At 38.2% G+C, this 22,415-nt stretch overlaps 1 protein-coding gene across 3 annotated transcripts in view; it reads right to left on the bottom strand.

The window, feature by feature from the left end:
• Window positions 1–22,415, bottom strand: part of ABCC4 (ATP binding cassette subfamily C member 4 (PEL blood group)) — a 150,774-nt gene that overhangs the window by 28,027 nt on the left and 100,332 nt on the right. The window contains exons 21-27 of one of the 3 annotated variants that reach the window (XM_074911542.1): window positions 16,824–16,974; window positions 16,068–16,187; window positions 12,095–12,205; window positions 10,603–10,703; window positions 8,243–8,438; window positions 5,173–5,225; window positions 3,800–3,955 (exon numbers count right to left, since the gene is read on the bottom strand). In XM_074911542.1, coding sequence (XP_074767643.1) covers window positions 3,800–3,955; window positions 5,173–5,225; window positions 8,243–8,438; window positions 10,603–10,703; window positions 12,095–12,205; window positions 16,068–16,187; window positions 16,824–16,974 — 888 coding nt within the window. Of the gene's footprint in view, window positions 1–3,799; window positions 3,956–5,172; window positions 5,226–8,242; window positions 8,439–10,602; window positions 10,704–12,094; window positions 12,206–12,759; window positions 12,845–16,067; window positions 16,188–16,823; window positions 16,975–22,415 lie in introns of those variants that run through there. The other 2 variants (XM_074911551.1, XM_074911560.1) reach the window with 2 other exon arrangements.

The raw sequence follows: 22,415 nt of genomic DNA, 5'->3' as shown, positions 1-22,415 counted from the left end.
ACAGGTCTGTTTGCAAATTGCTGTACACAGTTATGTCAGTACTCAAACGGGCATTTACATGCCACTGTTTTGATGCCACAAGCTATATATATATACTTACATGAAATCACTGCTATCCTCCTGGTATTGTTAATGAAAACCTGCAACCACCACTGTCAATGAGCTCACAGTCCTAAATTATATTTGGGCAGTTTTGAAAATTTGTTTTTGAAGTACATAAGCCAGAGAGGAATCAAAGAGCTCACAATGCTTTTCTAGTTTTCCTTCTCTGTTTGGTTGTGGGGTTTTTTTTCATTTCATACCATAAAAGCCCATCAATTTACCACCAGAGCCTAAGAGGAACAGCTTTCACCATCTCAACACAACGTTTAAAACCATACACATAGAAGTTAATCTATACTGCCACAGCATCAAAGCAAACTTACTTAGAACTGGAGTACTTCTGGGCAAAGCTCTAACTCAAAATACACCAGGGAGTCAAATCAGTACCTTCTCCCATTCAGGTACCAATGTGGGTTTACCTGTGGTCGAAGTAAGTTTTGTTCTACTTCAGCTCCTGGTCAGAGCAGTAACAGATCATTAATCAATCTGGTATTATTCAATTCACACTGGAAAATGTAGTGTTTGAGAAGTGGGAAGATGACTTTTGATCCAGAACTTCTTAAGCAACAGATCAGTACTCACTAATGTGAGTTGCCAGACCCAAGAGTCATGCAGTGACACGACTTTTGGGGCTAAACTCCTCTTAATACCACACAAAGACAACAAGTCAAAAGCCCTAATAGTGCTAATCATAAATGAAGACCATTCATCATGTTGTCAGTCTTTAAATTGGAGAAAACTTATGCAAAATGCTTTCCTTTTTTCTCCCTTAGGAAATAAAGTCTAACTTAAATTGCATAACTTCATCTTACTCTTAGATTAACCTCTGTTGTGACTTAATGCCCCACCTAACCCTAGTGATTCCCAGCTCCAAAGGGCTGCAGCACATCAGAACAGAATTTAGACCTTAACCTTTTTACCGTGCCTTCATTTCTAAGGTTGGTATACTGTGCCACATTTCTGAATGGTATAAAAGGATTAACAAAGACAGAACATACCACAAGCAATGTAAAAGAGCATATGCATTTCTTGAAGTAACATGCCAATTATTTGAAAGTTATCTGCTGCACTAGCAACATGTCACTAAAAACCTGTTGAATGAACAAAAGGATTTAAAAAAAACATTACCAGGTTAAAGAACAGTTTTCTTCAAAAACACCTAGAAAGTAATTTGTTTAACAATACATATTTTAATACACCATTTGGTGTGTTTTGAAGGTATTGTTACGTTTATTTTCCTTTTCAATCCATTTTTATAGGTTGGCAAAATAAGAGGCAGAATTTATAAAGTGTTCATAACTATTATAAAAGTCCTAACAACAGACATGTACTGCAACAGAAGATAAGGATATTTTTTAATTACCATTTCTGACACAGATTATTATTTAAATTAGTCTGGTTTATGAGAGGAAAGTAATAAGACAAACCTGTAAATAATTGTTGTAAAAATGCTTGCAGTCAGGGAGGCAGACAACATTTGCATAGAAAAGATTTACAAACACAACCTTCACGCAGCTCCATCCAAGCAAGCAATTAAGAGGCCTAAGCACATTTTTATTTCTCCAGGTAGGTATTTAAACTTACATATAAGAAAACTTCAGTCTTGCCTCATCACTCTCTAGGAATGGTTCTATTTAGCATATTTTATGTTATAATTTTAATAACCATCTCTCCCTCTGGTTTCTTAGCCTCCCATATAATTAGGAAGATATTTTCTGCAAAATAACTACCTGATGTTACATAACTATTTCTACTATTGACGCTATTAATGCAGTACAAGACAATGCTCATCACTCAGTTTACTATAGTATAAGCCTGATTCCAAACCCTCCTCTTCTTACTACCACCACTTCACAGTTTTGCTTATTTTTTTAGTGGAAACAAGTCTTCTTTATGTGGAAAAAGAATGCTACCTGATAGTCTTTGGACACTTAAAACCCTCTGGGACCATGATGAAAATGCTATCATATAAACTTGATAAAAGTCACAGAATTCAACTGGATTAAAATAGTTTTACAACCATTTCAATAGATAGTGTATGAAAAAAACCCATGTATAATTAAATGCAGTGACCCTTGAGCATCTGCATCACTCAACATACAGAAACTGTATTTGACCAGAAGTTTTCCTGTCTCAGTACTCTATTTTATTCAACTGGGTCGAATTTTTCCAACCATTGAAATCACCTGCAATAGCTATGGGCAAGGCTTTCAAAAAGCTGTAGGCCTTAAATGAACTGATGATCATCTGCTTTCAGGAGAAAAGATTGCTGCACACAAACGAAAAAATAGATGTTAAATCCACACAAAGTCCTCTTTACATACAAAAGATGACTACTTCCAGTAAGTACCTCCACTGTGCAATAACAAAGCCTTCAGCATGCTGAAACAAAAGACATCCTGCATTAGGAACAATCCAACTGTTGGGGGAGGTTGGTTTTTTTTTGGTAATAGTATATCTGCTTCTTTTCTCTGACTCCTACTCTTGGGAAAGGAAAAAAAAAACCAAACCAGATAATCAAGAGTGACTTGGAATCATGTTCATTATCATTTTTATCAGATTCTCAATTTAAGGAAAGTAATACACTATGAATGCCATCCTGCCAACAGACTAGGAAACATTCAGTTACACAGATGGTGCAAGGACCATAAATACAGCTTCTGTAATAAAATACAGAGATCTAAGACTTAAAGCTAAACACAGCAAACGAATTCCTGTTTTCCAGCCTACTGTTCTATTTGCTAGAACATCCCAGATGAATTATTTGCCAAAACCATGCCTTTGCATTCTCAGAATATGAGGTTTTCTCTCTTCCTCCCTCTCCAGTGCAAAGCAAATGATCATGGAAGAGATCAGAGCTCTCATGAAACATGGCACTTGCACAGGCTCTGCCTTCAGGAAGTTCTGAGGTTATTACCTTTCTCTGATTCAATGTCTCATTTGAAAGTAAGACCAAAGAAGAGATGTGACCTACTGGACTTTTTGCAATATCCTTTCTTCTGGTCCAGGACCAGAGAAGAGACTATTCCCAACACTGTCTTAGCTTTTTTCCTGTATTTCAGCCTTCCCCACATTCAGCTTCTAAAACTCACCCAGTTTTTGTTTATGGGTGATAATGACCCACACTTCTGTCTGTTCCCCTTGCCTCCTCCTGTCCAACCTTCTCCAAATAATGGAAAGGCTGTTAGCTCACTTCTAGTTGGCACATTTTCTCTTTCTAGGTCTAGCCTCAGTCAGTTTGTACAGGGGTGACTAGACTGGGACTTTGCACCCAACTTTGGACACTTTGGGATGGAAAGTGATCCATTAAAGTCCCTTACTAAGGAAGCTTCAAGCAACACATTAGACAGGAATTGTTGCCAAAGGAGCAAGTAACTTCGGAGGACTGCTGAAGACTGTCAGATTTTCTCTACTCTTATCCAGACTATAGGAGGACAGTATACTGCTAACACCTACTCACAAGTATTCCAGAGGAATAGACAGGGTACAAAACTAGGAAGAAAATGCTCCAGTTCCCAAAGCTGGCTCTTTTTATCTTAAAATAATCAAGACCTTACTCAACTAAGAGTAACGCCTCACTAAGGTTCCTATGTCTTCTGCACACAGGGGTGAAGGGGGAACATATCCCAGCAGAGCATTTTAAAATACTACAGCATTATACTGAAAATGTTTACAGCAGACCAAGCCACACTCTTACCTGAGGTATAATTGAAATTTTCTTCCTCAAGTCATGGAGTCCTAGCTCTGATGTCAAGTACTTATCAATCCAAATCCTTCCTTCGGGTTCCGCCAAGCGAAAGAGGGCTGCTATCAGAGAGCTTTTCCCAGCTCCGGTTCTTCCCACTATTCCAACCTACAGAGGAAGCCAAACTTGTACAATTAAACCATGAGCTTTTCAGGATAAATTAGTATGTCAAGCAACAGTTTTACAACATCACAGCGTTTATAGTGGAACAAGCACCAAAAAAACCTTTTTTATAATTAACATTTTTTCGAGACTAAAAAAACCTCCCCCCAAATCAGTTTGGATTCAGGTGACATTTGGATAGCCAACAATTTTTTGGATCATATTCAGAGGTGAAAGATTTTTCCCTTGATGTGTGGTGTTTTATTGTGGAAACAAGATAAAGTGGCTCAGTGTATAAAGTAACGTGATTCAAGGCTGTTAATTTCTATACTAAACCTGGTTTGCTGGGTGATGTTAAGCACATCATTTCAGGTATGCATCTACTACTCAACCCAAAAAAGGACTCCCACAAAGCACTTTGGGAACAAGAAATGAGTAGTATTCCCAATTTAAGCAACTGAGACTGATTTTGTTAGATGGTTAAGGTGAAGTACTTTAAAAGTAGGCAAACTCTAAAGCCAAAACTAGCAGGATTTTTAACTGTATTCATGCTTCAGACAGCTTTGACAGAGAGGACACAAGTGTTGAAACTACAAGGCCATGGATGCAAGCTGCAATTCCTTTCCAAACAGAAATAAAATCACATTGATCCAGGCTTTTATATGTTCCCAAACAAAAATCAGAAGCTGTATGCAATGTGATAAAATAATGCTTTCAGAAAAGAGGTAGAGACAACACAAAACATGGGATTGCTAACTTTAATGACAAGGGGTTAAGACCTACAAATATTTTGTATGAAACCAACACTTGTGAGAAAGCAGGCCCATGAATAAGTGAGAGGAGACAAGTAATCAGTGGTGATTAAATACTATTGGAACTGCAAACTCTTTTTTTAAAAAATGTTGTTTTCAGGTAAAGGATTCTTAAAGAAAACAATGTATAGTAATCAATTGTATCAGAGAAGGTGATGGGTGTAACCCTCTACACAGATCTGATCTGGCAGGATTCGTTATTTCCTGCACTCCGTTCTAATCGTTACATTTCTAGGAAGAAATCAGCACACTGGAAAGAGTTCAGAGAAGTGCAATACAAAATTAATATGGGTTGGAGATACTGATTTGATGAGGAAAGATTTACAAGGATTAAACTTGTACAATATAGTCTGGCAAAGTGATTGGGGTGCAGAAGGGAAAAAAGATGAAAACCTTCATGAGTATACGTACTGACACCAGAAGGCAATTACCCACTGCCTGAGACTCGTATGCAGTAATGACTGCTGGAATTAAATTAAGCACAGGAAACATTATATTGAAGAGCAAGAAGAAACTTTCTAACAGTCAGACACACTAAGCTCAGACAAAGCAGCAGTGCCCACATTTGATCAAAAATACACAAAACACTAAAAAAGTATACTGCAAGAAGCAATTTATACTGCATAATCTAAAAGGTATTTTCTACTTCAATTTTCTGATTCAACAATTTCATCCAACAATTCATTATTGTACTATTGTATATAAACTAATTAACATTTATACAGTGCTTATTATTAAAGATACAGCCTAATTTAAGCAAATCTGTTACAATAAATGATAAAACGTCTAGTACACTAAATTATATCAGTGAAACAAAGGAAAAATAGTTCTGAACAGTAACACTACAGCTCAGAAAGAAAATGCTGAATGGAGAACACAGACACCCAGAGTTGTGAAAACAAAAGTTCAATTGTTTCTCTGTAAATGTCAGTGATATAAAGTATTGTATTAAGGATATAAAGAAGAAACATAAAAAAATACATTGATACTTAAAATAAAAATGCAGCTGCTCTGCATATTGTCAAAATCCCACTTTCAGTTTGGCATCAAATGAAAGGACTATGCTCTTCAGTATTTAGAGGAATCTATTTGTGTTTTTGGTCCAATTGACTACAGGCTGCTGAAAATTGACATGAATTTGAAACAGCTCTAAGTATACACTTTTTTTTTTTTTTTTTTTTCTAAAATACATTCTGTTCTTCAGAGGCCACTGTTCACAGCCAGTGCAAATACAGCTCCATCGCTGCAAATGGAAGTCCCGGTCACCTAACAGGAATCACATGGCCAGGATTTTGTTGCCCGATATAAGCCACATGCATATACAGGGTACACCTGCTATGCTGGGCTCATCATTACTCAAGTGTCATTCGTACTTCAAAGTAGAACTGCACAAAAAATGAGAGTAAGATTTACAGCATGTCAGCTACTTCACTGAAACTGCCCCTCTCTTTGTTATCCCTCAGGCAACCTCTCTTTCGGGCTACAATGTAAGAGTATGTATGTGAACAGCTGCCGTGTCGTAAATCTAGACCCTCACTCTCCCAACTTTTTCATGTAGTCATACCCTCAGTTTTAGGATCTGTCAGAACAAGGTGCATTTAACAGTGTATTAGTCAATAAGCATTCATAAGCAGCCTAAAACAAAGAGAGTGGTGTTTAAAACCCAAGGCTGCACATGCTAACCTTCTCCTGCTGCAGCTACAGTAGCTGAAGAGGTTAATCACAGTCAGCTGCTGGAACTCCTTACGTGAGCACTCCCTGGTCTGTATCTGGCAGACTATGCTATGTTAGCAAAGATGGTTAAAACAGAGTGTCCTTCCTAGCCTGCTTTGACTGTAGGGAGATACTGCAGGCTGAGACAAACAGATCAAAAGAGACCCTAACCCACGAGTTACTAGTGCTAGTACTCACCTCCTCCATTCTTACTGTACATACAAAGCTTACCAAACTGGGCGCTGGGGTGGCTACAACAAAAACTACAAGCACAGCAGAAGTTTAAACCCATGCATTCTGCCAGTGGCACTGTAGTCACCAGAAGTCTGTATGAGCCAGGGGCCTGATAAGGCATAAGAGCTCTCACTGACATCCGCATGGGCAGAATCCCTAGTGGATCCGGAAACCTGTTTCTGAAGAGACACTTCTCCATAATTAAAACCAATATAAGGAGCACAGATGCTTGGGAGATTTATTTTACACAGTGGCAGTCTACTGCAGTATTGTGCAAAACATCACAGAAGACAAACACGAAGTTCTTGGCAACAGTTTCAAGCCTGGCAAATTCACTTCAGGATGACAAAACCGCAGCATAACCACTCAGCAAACATAAATACCCCCAGTCATCCCTCCGCCTCCTGACCCCACCAAGGATTGAGTCATACATTGCTAATATCTCTTGGTTCCGTTTTTTATTTCTGTCTCTCACTAAGAAATGTAAATCTTCTTGTTTGCTATTACATTGGAGTGATATATAACAGCTAGAGAGATGTCCCATATGCAAAAGAGTAGATAAACATTCCTTTTGCTCTTCCCAAACACCATTTTTAACTCACCCATACCTAATTCCATGAGATCATCTCCATGAAGCAAAGTTGGGCTGAACTGTTGTAACAAGCATGTTATTAAAAAGGTCCACTTGAGGAATGAAACAGGTTTGGGACTGAATAGAAATGCATGTTACAAATGAAGCCAGGGCAATGATTGTGGAGAGTTGAACCAGCCTTCTAGGGAAGATATCCTAATCAAAAAAGTACATGTGGGCTTGAAATGTAGCAAAGCACGAATTAACACTGCAGGGCTCTAATTTAATTTTGTCTGTGGGGGAGAACTTCCCTGCAGCACTCTTTCAGTTGGGATAGTGTCAAAACTGGGGAGGAAGAGTCAAATTTGCAGAGGAGGAAGAGTTTTTTATTTCTACGTTTCTTTTGGCTACCAATCTAATTAATGGCAACAATTAATTGGATTGGTAGCCGAAAGGAACTGAAATAAAATCGTTAATTTTAAAGTTATGCAACCGATTTGTGTTTTTTTCTTCTCTTTTCCATGCAGGGCTCTGTGCAAGAGCATGTACATTCATTATTTTCAATTGTCTCTGCTCACCTTGTCTGCTGACATCCTTAGTTCCATTTATGTCCCCTCCATTGAATCCCCAATTTCCTAATGCAGCTCCATTTCCTTCAGATTTGAACCAACATCTTTGGCTTAGTTGGTATTTTGTATGTCTCTGCTTTCTGATGAAACCCAAATTTTGTCAGAAAACGATCTGTTTAATCTTCTGACAGACTGAAATGTCATGTTCCCAGACACATTTATGCTATACTTATAGAAAAAGAGGCTGCAACTTTTGTTATTAAATATGACTAAGGCTTATCTTTTAAAAACCCACTAATTTCCTAACATCCATATATTTTATAACGTACTTTTATCACAAAGTTTGCCAACTTATCTGCTTAATTTCTGTGTATGGCCAAAGACAGCCATATACATACCTTTTCTTTTGGTTTAATTAAAACAGACAGATGTCTTAACACCAAAGGTCCATCTAGACTGTAAGTGAAGTTAACATTTTCAAATGCTATCATTCCTTGGCTTGGCCATTCAGGTGGTGGATGCTTGTTGGTCTCCCAAGGAGCTTCTTTTTCAAGTTCTGTGTATTCCATTACTCTTTCTACTGATATCATCTAAGGGGAAGAAGACATACACACATAAATTTCAGCTTACCGCATATATTGCAAATATTGCATGCATATATATGTGTGTGTGTGTATTTTTACTATAAAGATTCAAGGCAAATTATTCCAGAGTTTTTTTGTTAAGCACAGGTAAGAGTATTTGGTACCATCCTATGCTTACATACAACCGAAAAAATGGAAAGAATGCATTTCATGTCCTACTACGATGTAAATCTATCATGATACATAAATCCATACATAAGCATTCATTTCTAATCAGTGGGATTAATTACAAATCTAAGTATGTGCACAAATATTAAGAAATCTAAGCTATGAGAATTGCCTGTCAGTCTTGGCTAAGATGACACCATTTCACTGTGTGTTGGGAAGAAAAAGGTAGAAATGAAACTGCCATGAGCTACAAGCAGACACATGACAGCTGCTAGCACCCAGTTACTGGCTTCATCCCTTTTCTTGCCTTCATTATTGCCACTGTTCCCACCCCCAGCAAATCTTTTAAGTATGTTTGTCACAAGCAACCCCACAATCCAAGATAGCTGTCACCATACTATTAGTGACTTATATGCAATAAAACTTGTTTTCCTATGTATTTTATTCCAGATATGAAAGAAACTGAAATACTTGCTGATGCATCTGCTCTTAAGGGAAGGAAGAGAAACGGAAGTTGAGCCATCTAGACACTCCTTTCCCTTTACTGGGCAAATAATACAAGTTCTGTTTAGGCTTGGTGTGCATCCTTACCCATATATCATCTCAATACAATTAATTGTATTTAATGGTATCCACTCACAGATGGATTCTGGAAAAAAAAAATCATAAAGACATCCAGTAGGCTTACCTTGCCTGGAGTGGCTTTAAGGGCAGAGGTCATCAGGCAGCAAGATCTCTGAACTCACTGCCACCTACCCTTTCCACATTATAAAATAAGCCCCAAGGAAAAGCATATAGGGAAGGAATGACAGAGTAGAATAGAGAGGAAATGTTCTTGCCTCCTCTAAATGCAGTCAGTCTTTAATAACATGGGATTTTTGGTGGATGTCCACCTGCCAAAGAAGTTGATGCTAACCATAGCTCCATAAAATAATCAGTGTTCCACATCCAAGCCAGCTTAGTGAATGGCAAGGCTTTCTCCTTCAAAGTATTTCTGAATCACAGCCTCCAAGAGAGTAACTCACTACACAAGACAGTCCCACAGACTGACACTTCCAAAACTTCCCAACTGGTACAAAAACACCTGAAAGCTTTCTTCCTATTTCTCACCGAAGTCTGTCACCACTAGTTTATTCATGTCTGAAAAATGCTCTGAAGAAGCCGTGTGCTAGACAAAAAAAATACAAATCTAACATTACTATTTATTTTATCTGTTATTAAATGTGGCTTTTTAACTTCTACAAAATGACTACAAGTATTTTCTAGAATATGGTCAGCAAACCATAATTACAAGTAACCTTTAGTTGTCCACACAACAGAAAGGACCCTGAGGTTTATGCGCAGTATGCTCTCTTTATAGTCTTTTTTCTTATATCTTAACTTAAAGTAAATAGGCAAACTAGAACATGCTAGTAAATATTGCAGATTCATGGAAGGCTCTTTACATTATGTATTTTGGAAAGCACACAATTCTCTGAGATGAATATAAATACTTTCAAATATTTGTTAACTTACAACAGACTAAGAAGATATAAGTTTTTACAATGAATTAAAAGGACCCTAAAAATGCCATGAGTAATATAAATCAAATGTTAAAATGCAATAATAAATAATAATAAATTCAAAACCCCAAATTAAAAAAAAATTAGAATCTTTTAAAGAGGGATTCATTTCTTATAATTTTAGTAAGTTGCAATGCCATTGTCTATACTCTAACTAGACAGTCTCCTTTCTGCTGTAAAGGGAGATTATAAAGCCTCCCTTACTGTGAATGCAGAGGCACAGTCAATAGGGACAAAATGCGTCTTAACAAACATTCAAAATCAGTCAGAAAAATTACACACTAGAAGAGGCTGTTTTTCTTTATGGACTGTAAGTGGTGCCTCAATCGCTTGCTAAGGTATTAATGTCTTAAGTTAATTAAGAAGAATCTCATCCTTAAGGCCTCATGTCACAACCACAAAAAGGAACCAAGAAGTGAAAAGGAAGAAATAAACATTACCAGGTTTTCAACTTCAGCACTTTGTCTAACACCCCACTGGAATGTTCCCATGAGTGTGATTGCATAGGATAGCGCCAAACCAACCTGCCCTGCATTCAAAGCTGCAGAACAAAGGAAAAAGAGAATCAAATAGGTACACTGGTAATTACCCAAAATCCTACTTAACTTCACTTTCATGAGGTTACTTACATGATGGAAGCATCACAGCCAGAATTTTGTTTGGTTACACTATACTTGCCATCTGTGCAATGAGTAGCTCCAGGCAGATAGCTACTTGCTGCATTTACCTTACTTAGGTAGCTTGCTAGGGTCATCCCTCTCTGGCTGAACATTAGTAACTTTTCACTTTTTAGTAAGGGAATTAGATCAGTCCCTAAACTTAAGCAGAAAGTGAGCGTAAAACGATTTCAAAATAAGTTGCAAACATTTACATCAACTCTGTACTCTTTTAAGTGATCAGATAAAGTAACAGGTTAGAATACTTCTTCCCCTGTGTATATAAGCATTTATTTGTTCAGTGGGTCTACTCTCATAAATTAAATTAATTCTGTTTGTCCCAGCATTAAACATGATTTTCCTCTAACTTACTTGAACTTTATCCTAGCATAGCTCTATTGACTTCAAGTGAGCTACTCCTTATCCAGAGGCAAAGAAAGATTCAGGACCATTGTTTTGACTTGTCTTTTTGCATTCTAGTAACACCAAACCTAGCTCAAAATTTTCAGTGTTGAGCAGAACAGAGTGTTCAAATCTTAAAACATGCATGCACATACAGAACTTATCCAAAAGAAAAAGAAAAGAAACAAAACCAGCAAATTAGCACTAATTTTCATGTCCAAGATAATTACTCCTTCCTTCATATTTTAGATGACTATCTCATTCTAGTACATCTAACCCAATTACATCCTGGATGATGCATACACTAATGACAGTTCATGAGTGACAGTGAACATAAAATGTATCATTACAAGGCGATTTTCTTTCTGGAACTGGCCTATCCTGCTGATCCAAGATATTAGAAGAGTATCCCTAGGAATTTTAGCTTGCCTTCTGGCCTACTGTGCCATGTTTAGAAAGGAAAAAAGTTGTTAAGAAGCAGCTCTGTGGGTGTTTCAGTATGAAAAGCAAAGCCCTGTAGGCCCAAAAACGAAAGGCAAAGGTGGGGAAAAAGAAAAAGATTTATTTGTTGTTATTGCTCTGAAAGCCAGAATCTCAAAAGTGAAGAGTGCAGATCTGTAAGCTTGTTTGCACATATGGGGATGGTGGCAGATGCATGCCTAAGCCTGGAAGATGTCTGAACTGCCTCCAGTATTTGCAGGAAAGCAGATACAGCCCCAATGCCCCAGACTGAGGAAGAGATCATGATCTAGAAAGAAACATTTAACTTAATTACAGTCCTTAAACAATTAGAAACAGCAATCTATGAAAAAGAATTAGACATTACTATACATGGTAATTACTGGGGTGAACTTTTTCTAACATTTGTACTTACTCTTGGCAAGAAGCAGGGAACCAAAAGCAACCACTATAACAAAAATGGCACAGATGGCATCCAGACGCACAGCAAACCATCTCGAGGTCGTCAAAAATAGAAACCAGGCCTCTAAAGTACATTTTATAAAGACATAAGAACAGTGGATTATTAGAAAACTAAGCTGCATAATTATTATTAATTCATGTTAATATTCTAAGTTGCTAGAACAATCCCGCTGACATCGTCAAGTGCACATCTGTATGGACTGATGATAATAAGAATATTGTTCAGTTTTCCTGAAATGGTCTAACCTCACTTTCACACTAATAACAACCACAGCTAGTACACACAGTAATAGGAAGAAAAACAGTCAAGGCCTGAAGCATGGTCCATTTATTTAAAATGGAAGCCTTTTTTTAACTCTAGTGGACTCACGAGTCTTACACAAAAAGCAGAAGTACAACTACATTTGCTGTAGTTGGACTACAGCCTACAGGCTTTTAGCTAGAACGTATCACAACACAACTGTCAGAGCCAAGTCTTCAGAAGGCAGCTGCAGCTGGTTAAGCTCCCATAAAAGCTACTCAATACAGCCAGGGGAGCTACAGAGCTATTCAATTGAGTAAATACACATAACTACTTTCAGGAAAGCTCACAGGTGGACATCTCCACTGGGCACTCACATTTAGGTATTCACAACTTGGTGCTAAATTCCATCCCAGACAGATATGCTACAGTACAAGATAGAGGAGACAGCAGGAAAAGACACTGCAATACAGAAGGCAAAGCGTTTGAATTCAGAGCCAAAACCAGAAGTCAAGTAGCCATAACAAAGTATGGCATTATTTATTGCTTAGGCTGCAGTCAGATGAACTGTTTCAGCTGCTACCAAGTCACAGCAGAAGGTTACCATTCCAACCCTTTCTCATTGCTTGTCATTCATTACTCGATGCTAAAGATCAGTGCTGTTTCAACTGTTTCACTGTTCCTTAGCCCAGTGCTAGGAAATCTTCAAACTAAAAAACAATAAAAATCCTCCCTTTTTGTAAAAAAAGAGAGGAGGTAAGTCTGGTTTTAAGCCAGATCATTTTGGATAGCTAGATTACAGAGTCATCAAATCAAAAGTTCAGCCAACAGAACTCCATAAAACTTCTGGTAGGCAGCAAAGGGAAAGAGCAAGGATGACAAGAGGCAGCCCAGAGCTGGTAACCTCTTAGTCCCGTTTACATCAACTCTTAACTACGTAGGTCTGACCACACATTTAGCAGCAGGTTTCATTAAACATGATGTTTGATATGGTCTAATGGACAATCATACACCTAGGCACATGGAATGACATATGCAGAAGAGAGTGCTGTATCAAGTCACAAAACTAGTTCCAGAAATTGAATTCACCATGATAATTTAGGTACCTATCTGAAACACAAGGGCTAAGTGTCTCTGGAAACAGCCTATGGAAGCTCTCTGATGACATGAAAAGTCATTTTTGGTGCAACAGTATACTTGTAAGACCAGGAAATAGGGTAGTTAGGTTGTAGATTTTTCAGCTCCAACGTTTTGCTTCATTGATCCCATTGTCCAGGAAGGTGCATTAAACTGCCAGCTTGAGATGGGTCATTCTGCAACCTCCCTATGTAACTGGGGTCACTGTGCATGCAGGAAGGAATATAGCAATCTTGAGGTACTAACAAAGATTCACTGTGGTGTAACTCCACTCAGCTTGCTTATAGAGATGTTCCACTGGCAGGAAGGAAACCTAGATTTGGTCAATCCTCAGCATGCCTTTTAGATGTTTTTATCTCAAGATTATTAATATCAAATTCAAAGGCATCCCTGAAAGAGGGTTCGAAGTAAGTGTCCTGTTTCCCAGGCTTGGCCTTAAATAGAGAGGATACCACTCCAGCCAAAAGTGCTAAACAAAATGATTGCTGGTAGGGAGAGCCTTCTGTGATGCAGGAAAGAATTTAAAACTCTTTAGGAGACTTAAGAACCCAGGACTCCAACTTTGTGAGCTAGTATGAAAGGCACCCTCTTCTTTTGGCTATTGCTTGCACACATTTAGTATCAAAGAATCATTCAGGATGGAAGCAACCTCAGGAGGCTTTTAGTTCAACCTCCTGCTGAAAACACAGTCATCTCTGAGGTCAGACCATGTTGCTCCATGCTTTATGAAGTTTGAGTCTTGAAAATTGGCATGGATAGAGCCTGCACAACATCTCTGGGCAACCTTTTCTTCTGCCTGACTGTCCTTAACGGTGAAAACGTTTTTCCTGGTATCCAGGTTCTCTCTCTCTTGTTAGAATTTATTTTCTTGCTTCTCCAACCATGTACCACTGTGAAGAGCCTGACTATCTTTTTGGTAACAACCTTGCAGGTACTGGAAGGCAGCTATTAAATCCTCTATAAGACTTCTTTTCCGTGAGTTGAACAAGCCCAGTTTCCTCAGCCTCTCCTCACAGGGAGATCTCTCCTGTCAGTCCCCTGACCATCTTAGTGGCTCCTCCACTGGACTCACTCCAGTTTGTTAAGAATGCTTCCTGTATCTGGGGGTCCAAAACTGGATGCAGTATTCCAGACGTGAGCTAACAAGTGCTGAGGGAGATAACCACTTTCCTCTTTCCACTAGCTATGCTCCTGTTAATACAGTCCAGATGTTGCTGGTCTTTGCTGCCCAGGCACACTGTTGGCTCATATTCCCTCTGAGGACCAAAAAGCGCGCGCGCACACACACACACACACACACACTAAGCAAGCTGGTATACCCCAAATACTCTGGTGGGATGGACACCATGGCAAAATGTGTAGGTGCACAAAGGAGTCCGACTATAAGCACTGAAGCCTGATCTCAAAAGCAGGTTCCTGAACTGCCCAAGAGGTGTGTTACTGACAGTTTTGTTAGATGCATAAAATTGACAGGAAAATAGTGTGTTCGTGTTCCTTAGATCTGACCTTAATGTACAAGAAAATACTTGCTATAAAGGTCACGGTCCTCTTTGTATAGTGAAACTTTTATATGCAGTTTATCGACTAAAGATGTCTTTTAATACAAAGCTTAAAAAACAACTTTGTGATCCCTTGCTATCAGCTACTGTAAAACTGATTTGGTCAGGTAACTAGCAACTTGATAATATTAGGAAATGGAGAATTCAAAGCTAGAGATGCCTCCCTGGAAAACATGTTTCCTTGGTCACAAGTTACTGGGCTTAACACAGAGATCAGTGCACCATTCTACAGCCTGTGATAAACTGTACTTCAGAAAAGATCAGCTGGTCTGGTCTGATATCTCAGAAGTCTGTAAATTACAAAAATGTCATAGCATATACTTGTACATCTTATGACAGAAGAAATTCAAGATCTTACCTAACAAACACAAAATTGAAAACTTGCATTCTGCTGCATCTTGTAAAACATTGTAATAGAGAACATTTAATTGACAGAATGTAAAGAATCACAGCGCAAACCTGAATTATATTACTTACGTTTGCAGAATACTAATATTTTACACCTTCTGGTCATGTTAATACTGTATATTAGATTTAAGCCCTGAAAGCTGCTCAAAGTAAAAAAGAAGTGAGACTTATGAAACTTTTCCAAGATGATTTTTATTAATCATCTCTGCCCACTCTTACCACACTACTTAATATGAAATGCTTCATAATATAGCTTGTTTTCACACACACACCCTTTAAAAGATGGAATCCAGGAAAAAGCCAAAAATGAATCTTTAAATATTCTTATCAGGCATACTTTATGTTTATCTTAGGACACTGTTAAAACATATGCACGGGTATCTCAAATTATATTACAGCCCAAAGTAAACTCTCAAAATCTAGACAGATAGTAACATTTTTGTTCTAATAGAGAAATTCTACCCTAAAGAGACAAGCTCCTACTGATTTTAATGTACAATATATACATGTTGCTGAGGGCATAAGATATTTCCCTCCTACAGAGCAAAGTATTTGATTTTTCATGTCAATTCATCACAAACCTGAGTGGAGATCTTGGTGTGCATCAAATAGTTTTTGAAATCTCTCCTCTGCTTTCAAAGCTCGAATAGTCCAAAGTCCCTGGAGGGATGACGACAAGTGGGAGAACACTGGACTTCGAGCTACAAAGGGAAATGAGAGTAACTTAGCAATAGCTGAAGGACAACATTTAATTCCTTTTTTACCACACTAATCTTTAATCCTGCTATTTTATATTTAACCATACAAGTTATCATACTGCATTCTTTCAGAATAAATATGCAATCTCTTTAACCAAAGTCCTCTTACTCAATTAGAATCAGTCAGACAGCCAGGCAGATTAATTTATACAAAAATGTCTTACTTTCTAACAATAGCTGCCACTGAAGAAATTCTTTGAGCTTTATTAATGACATGAGGCACCCATGTTTGTTATTCAAAATCCTTAGTATTTCATATCATAGTCATGCTAAAGTCAGGCCCAAGAGTCAGATTAGGTCAGAAACACCATTAGTATGTGCATACAAGGTCCCAAAACCCAGAAAGTTAGCTGGGTTCCTAACTAGCTTTACTTACAGATAGTTAAACTGACATACCTAAGGTTTATAATTATGCAAAATGGGAGTTAAGCATGTAATTCACTAGTTGAGAACCAAGGCAATAAGGAAGTTATTTGCATAGCAAAAAAAAAATCTTTGATGGATTGTCTATAAAATACTAGCATTTCACATAATAATAAGCAGGGTTCAAACTAACATTAAATCCCCCAAACCACATACTTGTGGATTCTAGACGTTTAATATCTCTTGAAGTGTCTAAGAAATATCGTCGAAGAAAAATGAAAAGAATAAATAGTGGAATTAAGGGGATGAGTATCCAAGGAATCACTGCCACAGCCACAGCCACCACACCAAAAATCTGTAGGAGAGTCTGCAACACAATAGAAACAAAATAAAAAACTCTTTGCCAGAAGAATTTAATTTAGAACAAGTATAAAACTATTTAACACTATTGAAACACTTAAATATTTAAACATAACTACCAAATTTAGAGGCGAACGCATTGTATAACATAGGAGCGACATCTATTTTTAAGCAACTTGAAGAATTTACAGTAATACCTAATTTGACTTTCAGTTTATGGTTTTCTGCAACATTTGTTCTTTAAGAAATGTCTTTACAAATTGGCTGACTGAACTTTAATATCTTTCTTTGCGGACTATTCTGTGACTGCTTTAACAAAGTAACAGATCATTAATTAAAAAGACAACTAATCTTTAATGGACCAAAGCTACCTAGTGAATGAGGGGTATGTTTTTTCACTCCAGGTAAAAGAAACTGTTAAAAGACTGTCTTTCACTTCAAAGACTTAACAGTTGGAAGAGTAACTTTCAAAATAGGCTTTTAAATTTTCCTAAAAACAACTTTGTCCCATTTACAAAGAAAACCCAGTATCAGAGAAAGTGAGCTTTCTCTTTCCAAAGGATTGCATTGGGAAATGTTACAAATAAGGAAATGTTAAACACTACAAGAAGTGTCATAAGAGGCTAGTTTTACCAGGTTTACTTCAGAGTACCAGATGAAAGGTTAGACTAAACCTGAATTTACTCTTAGAAAATTAGATATAATATGTAATGAATTAGGACTAACTTTCTGAATTAAAACTCTCATTTTCTGCAGACCACTTCACATCCTTTATGTCAAACTTTCAGTTTAAATACACTATGAAAAGCATTATCTGCACACAAATTTCTTTCACAACACCAGTGGTGTACGTATGTATGTAAGGCAGGAGTCCAGTCACCTACTGAAACCAGGCTGTGCCCCTTTGCTCCTTAAAAAAGGGGGTGGGGGTAAAACATACAAAAAGACAAAACCCGGACAACTGAAATTCTAGCTCAACACTAAATTCTTGTATTATTTTCTTTAACAAATTCCTTAGCAAGGAAAATATTTTCTGAAAGGTCTCCATTTTATGGACTGTAGAGGAACCACTTTCATTATCACATATGACATACAAGTAGATTCCAGCTGAACTTCATGGTTGTGCATTAGTGACCATTGGGTCCTAAGAATGCATCTTATAGCAAAAAGGCTTCTATCCCTGTATCTGTGCACTGAGTTGGAAAAGCTAAGCAACATATCAGCTAAGGTTGGATACCAGAGAGCTACCTGGATTTTCAAACACTTTCAGTGGAAGTGCCTATGAAACACTGCATTTCCTGTTGCACTTCTGGTAGCCCATACTCAACACACTTTAAAGCCAAAACTAAGCACTCCCTTTCCCCCTACATCTGTTTTTTTCTTGAGGTTTCTCTGACTTTACCCTAATTTCACCTGACCAAACAGCAAACCCACACACCTTATGCATTACAACTGCATGAGTCAGCACAATTTAGTCTTCGGCTCTAGGCAAGATCTTAGCTCATGATAGAAGATTTATCAGTGTAACAGCCTTGCATCTCATAGATCCTGAAAGCACATTATAGGGTCTCAGAAATCTATTATGGAAAAGAGCTATAGGGTAGGTATGGGGTAGGAGCTCTGAAGGAAGCTGCATTACCACTACACTGCACATCTGTGGGTTTAGGTACTTACAACATTATGGTTTTGACCTTCTAGATACATAGAGTAGATTGCAGACATTTTACCTAGATTTCATCACGAGGAGGTAAGGTGGCAGCGAGAGTTTATGGTATTTCACTTGGATCAATTATGCCCATGGTATGTCAGCACAAAGCAAAACAAAGCACCCAGACTCCTCACCAGTGCTGCTCTACCTTCTACTTCCCCAGCATTCTTTAAAACCCTGTAAGCGTACTTCGTTTTTATCACTGAATGAGGAGAAAGGAGATAAAGATTCGTGACCTCCTCCAAATTTTCTCCTGCCTAGATCTGTTTTTCCCAGTACCGCTCATTGTCTCTGCCAGGCCTGTCAGCCATCCACAGACTAGCTAATACTTTCTAAAGGTTCCTTCACCTCCATTCTCATTGGCAAACAGAAAATGGAAGTCCATTCCATCCTTCTCACAACTGCTTTATAGGCCTGCTGCCTTCCCCTTCTCCCTCCATCACCTCCTAGACAGTCACAAAAGAGTAGTTTCTGAAGTACTTCTTGTCTTCTCACCATCAGCCTCAAACCTGATATGAAGAATTAAGAACAACTCTTTCAAGGAAAAAAATTCTGAGGAAAATAAATGCTTCTTAATAAAAAATTAAAAAGCCAAACTCAAATTTTAGTGATGATAATCTACAATATGTTGCAAAGTGCCGGTGGGGGTGGGAGTGGGAGTAGAACTATTAGGATCCAGCTCATGTAAACAAAGCCTTGGTATGGCAGAAATACAGGGAAGGAAAAGATGGTTAGGATGACTAAAGTAAAAATCTGACACCGCCTTTGGAAGGAATTTTAGATGAGCCTGCACCACCTTATCATTATAAAAATTTATGATAGGGTGGATCAGTCATGTGTGTTGTTTTTTTGGAAAACCAAACTTGCATATAAATTAACTCTTAATGAAGTAGTCTGGAAGCCAGACACAACCATTTGCAGACTGTAATCATGCAGCTACTGCGTGAGGTAAGGCAAAGGTTCTAGCTCCCAAGTTTCACAAGAGACAACTAACCTCCAAAGCTGGAAACTGCTCCAACTTCTAGTAGATTCACTGCATGCAAGCTGGAAGACCCGAGATAATCAGCAGACTGACGATAACGCTAATATGAGTAGTCTGACTGCTCTCCTCTCTGGAGACAAGCAGTGAGCTAGGTATTCATTTTGCACAGCAAGATCTTGACCTTGTCTAGCAGAATCAGCTTACAATTGAAAACTGCACCAAAATGCTAAGCAGGCAAGATTTCCCTACATAAAAGAAACACGGCCGATAAAAACAGCATCTTTTACTGTATTTCTTAATTTTAGTCTTCTGTAATGACTGTGCAGAAAACAATAGCCAAATTAAGACAAAACAGGAGCTGATTTTACAGCTATCTGAACAGTATTGGAAGCAAGGCCACCTTATACAAAAGACAACAGATGCACAGGCTACTGAGACTGAAAAGACCTGGACAGGGAAATCTAATGTGCTTCCAAATGGAGACATATTGTCCAATGTCTACCTTCAAATTTGTTTCAGTTTCCCTGGAGAAATAAGAATCTCCCACTCAGAAATCGCACATACTCTAGGAGTATAAAAAAGCACGTGCTGGTTCTCTTGGACTCATATCCTTGCTTGTGAGAGTCCTGAGAGATTTCCCTCATGTTTTGGTCAGTCACTCCGTTCACTGTGGCTTATTTTTCCTCAAGAAATCTCCTGTTCTACTGGAGCAAGCAGACCTTATTATAACCCTCTGGGAAAGTGAATGCTCTGATCAGCACATTCATTTGCGAAACACATGCTTCTACATATTTGTAATTCTTATAGGTGCTGGGAGTGATATCCTTGAAGTTCTATCTCAAACAGGTCTTGCTCTAGGAAGAACAAGGTATTTCTGTACCACAACCACACAATAGAAAAATATTTAATGTGAGGTAAAGAAACAATAAGAAAAAAACAATAAAAATCTAGAAAAATATGGGAATTACAATCTGTAAGCCATACAAATATCACAAGCTATAAGCCTTTCCCTTTGTTGCAGAAACTATACCATTTACGTAATATTAGAAACCTTACGACAAATTGTAAGCCATTTGAAATCATTTAATAAAGTTGACAGGAAAAAGATGCAAAAGCAACATTTAGAGTTCAAGATGTCTCGTAAGAATGTCTACCCCTCCATCCTATAGATCACTACTACTCTTTCATATCAGTTATACCCTGAGGTCAATATTTCATGTTTGGCTTAAGCACTTATTTGAAAAAGGCACCTGGTCTTCATGTAGAACCCCATTTTAAACCTCTCAGGTCTGCTCGCACTTTGCTCCAGCTAACTCCTTCAAGAGTCCTTTATCTCCTCGTGCAGTACCTATAAAACACCTCTCTGTCTTTTCTCTAATGAGCTCAACATAATCAGATCTTTGAGGTCTTCCATTTTCTTCTGTAATTCAAAAATAAAAGTTTTGTGCTTTTATTGTTTTTAAATGGACCTTACAATATATTTCAGCATCTCTTGTAAAATACATGCATAAGGGGTCTGCACAAGTTCCTAGTGTGATTTGTGATGCCAAGTCATCCACATGGGTATGACAGCTGTGATATAGGACCTACTACCACAGGAACCACACCATTTGGGACTTGCAGCTATTGATTTGGTAGGATCTCTAATGAATGAGTGAAGCCCAAGGGATGGGATCTGAGACTCAGTAACTTGAATGTGGGAATCTACATGCGACCTATATTGTGAAACTCCTGTCCTAGTTTAGAAGTTTAGAAAATGATTGGTCTAACATTTAAGTGGATACTTAGTGACCCTATGGTTGAATATTTCTCTAGAGTCCACTAACTGTATGGACTAGATGCCCTCTGACTACAGCAAGGTAAGCATCTAAAGCCCAACATGCAGACACCTAAATTTCAATGACTGAATCTGCAGTCAAATCCCACCCAAGAACTGCAGTGTTCCAGGACCAGTTTTACTAATATTTAAGCAGAAGTCAAACAGACTTACTCTGCCCCCACCCCCAACTCCTACTCGCTGGACCCCTATATGCACTGCCAAGGATTCTATTAGCCCATGGTCACTGCCACAAAGCCATACTAATTCCATTACAGCAGCAGTGCGTATCATGGATCTCAAGTTTGTAACCTTAACTGCAGTAATTTAGGACACTCTCAGTCAGGCTGGGCTGTCTGAAGTAAAGCTAGAAAGCTAGAAAGTCAAGAAATTACAAAACCCCCGTCTGTTTGTACTTGCTTGGCATCATCCTTCCTCCTACTCCCCTCCCCCTAACTAAAATTACTTCCTCATTGTCTCTGCCAAATAACTGCACGTACATTCAATCCCTAGTCCAATTCAGATGTTTCCTTTTTCCTTGAATACCTTTTTATTTAAAAAAACCCACGCTTTTTCAAACCAGACTGTATGGACTTACTGTTAAAGCACAACTGCACAGGTGGCTGGTTACACTGGTACCCCAGAGGACAAGCTTCCCTGGGGACAAGACATTGTAATGAGCAGATCAGAGCGATAAACACTTCACTCGGACCAGCTGCATCCAGAGCAGCATATCAAACCACATCGTAGATATTTTGTGTGTTATTTTCCTTGATTACAAAAAACCCAGGAAACATCCAAATAGAAACCTTTTACCTTTGTACTGTAATCCTAGTACATAAACAGCTCTACTCAAATTTACTCATTTAAAATGGCTGAGTTGAGGCGTATAGTCTTGTCTTTAAACTACCTTTTTAATAAAATGCATGGGTTTTCTTTCAG

This window comes from Athene noctua, chromosome 1 (genome assembly GCF_965140245.1).
Source record: "Athene noctua chromosome 1, bAthNoc1.hap1.1, whole genome shotgun sequence".
Lineage (NCBI taxonomy): Eukaryota > Metazoa > Chordata > Aves > Strigiformes > Strigidae > Athene > Athene noctua.
The sequence above is the reverse complement of the archived record's forward strand: the minus strand, read 5'-3'. Positions and strand labels throughout refer to the sequence as shown.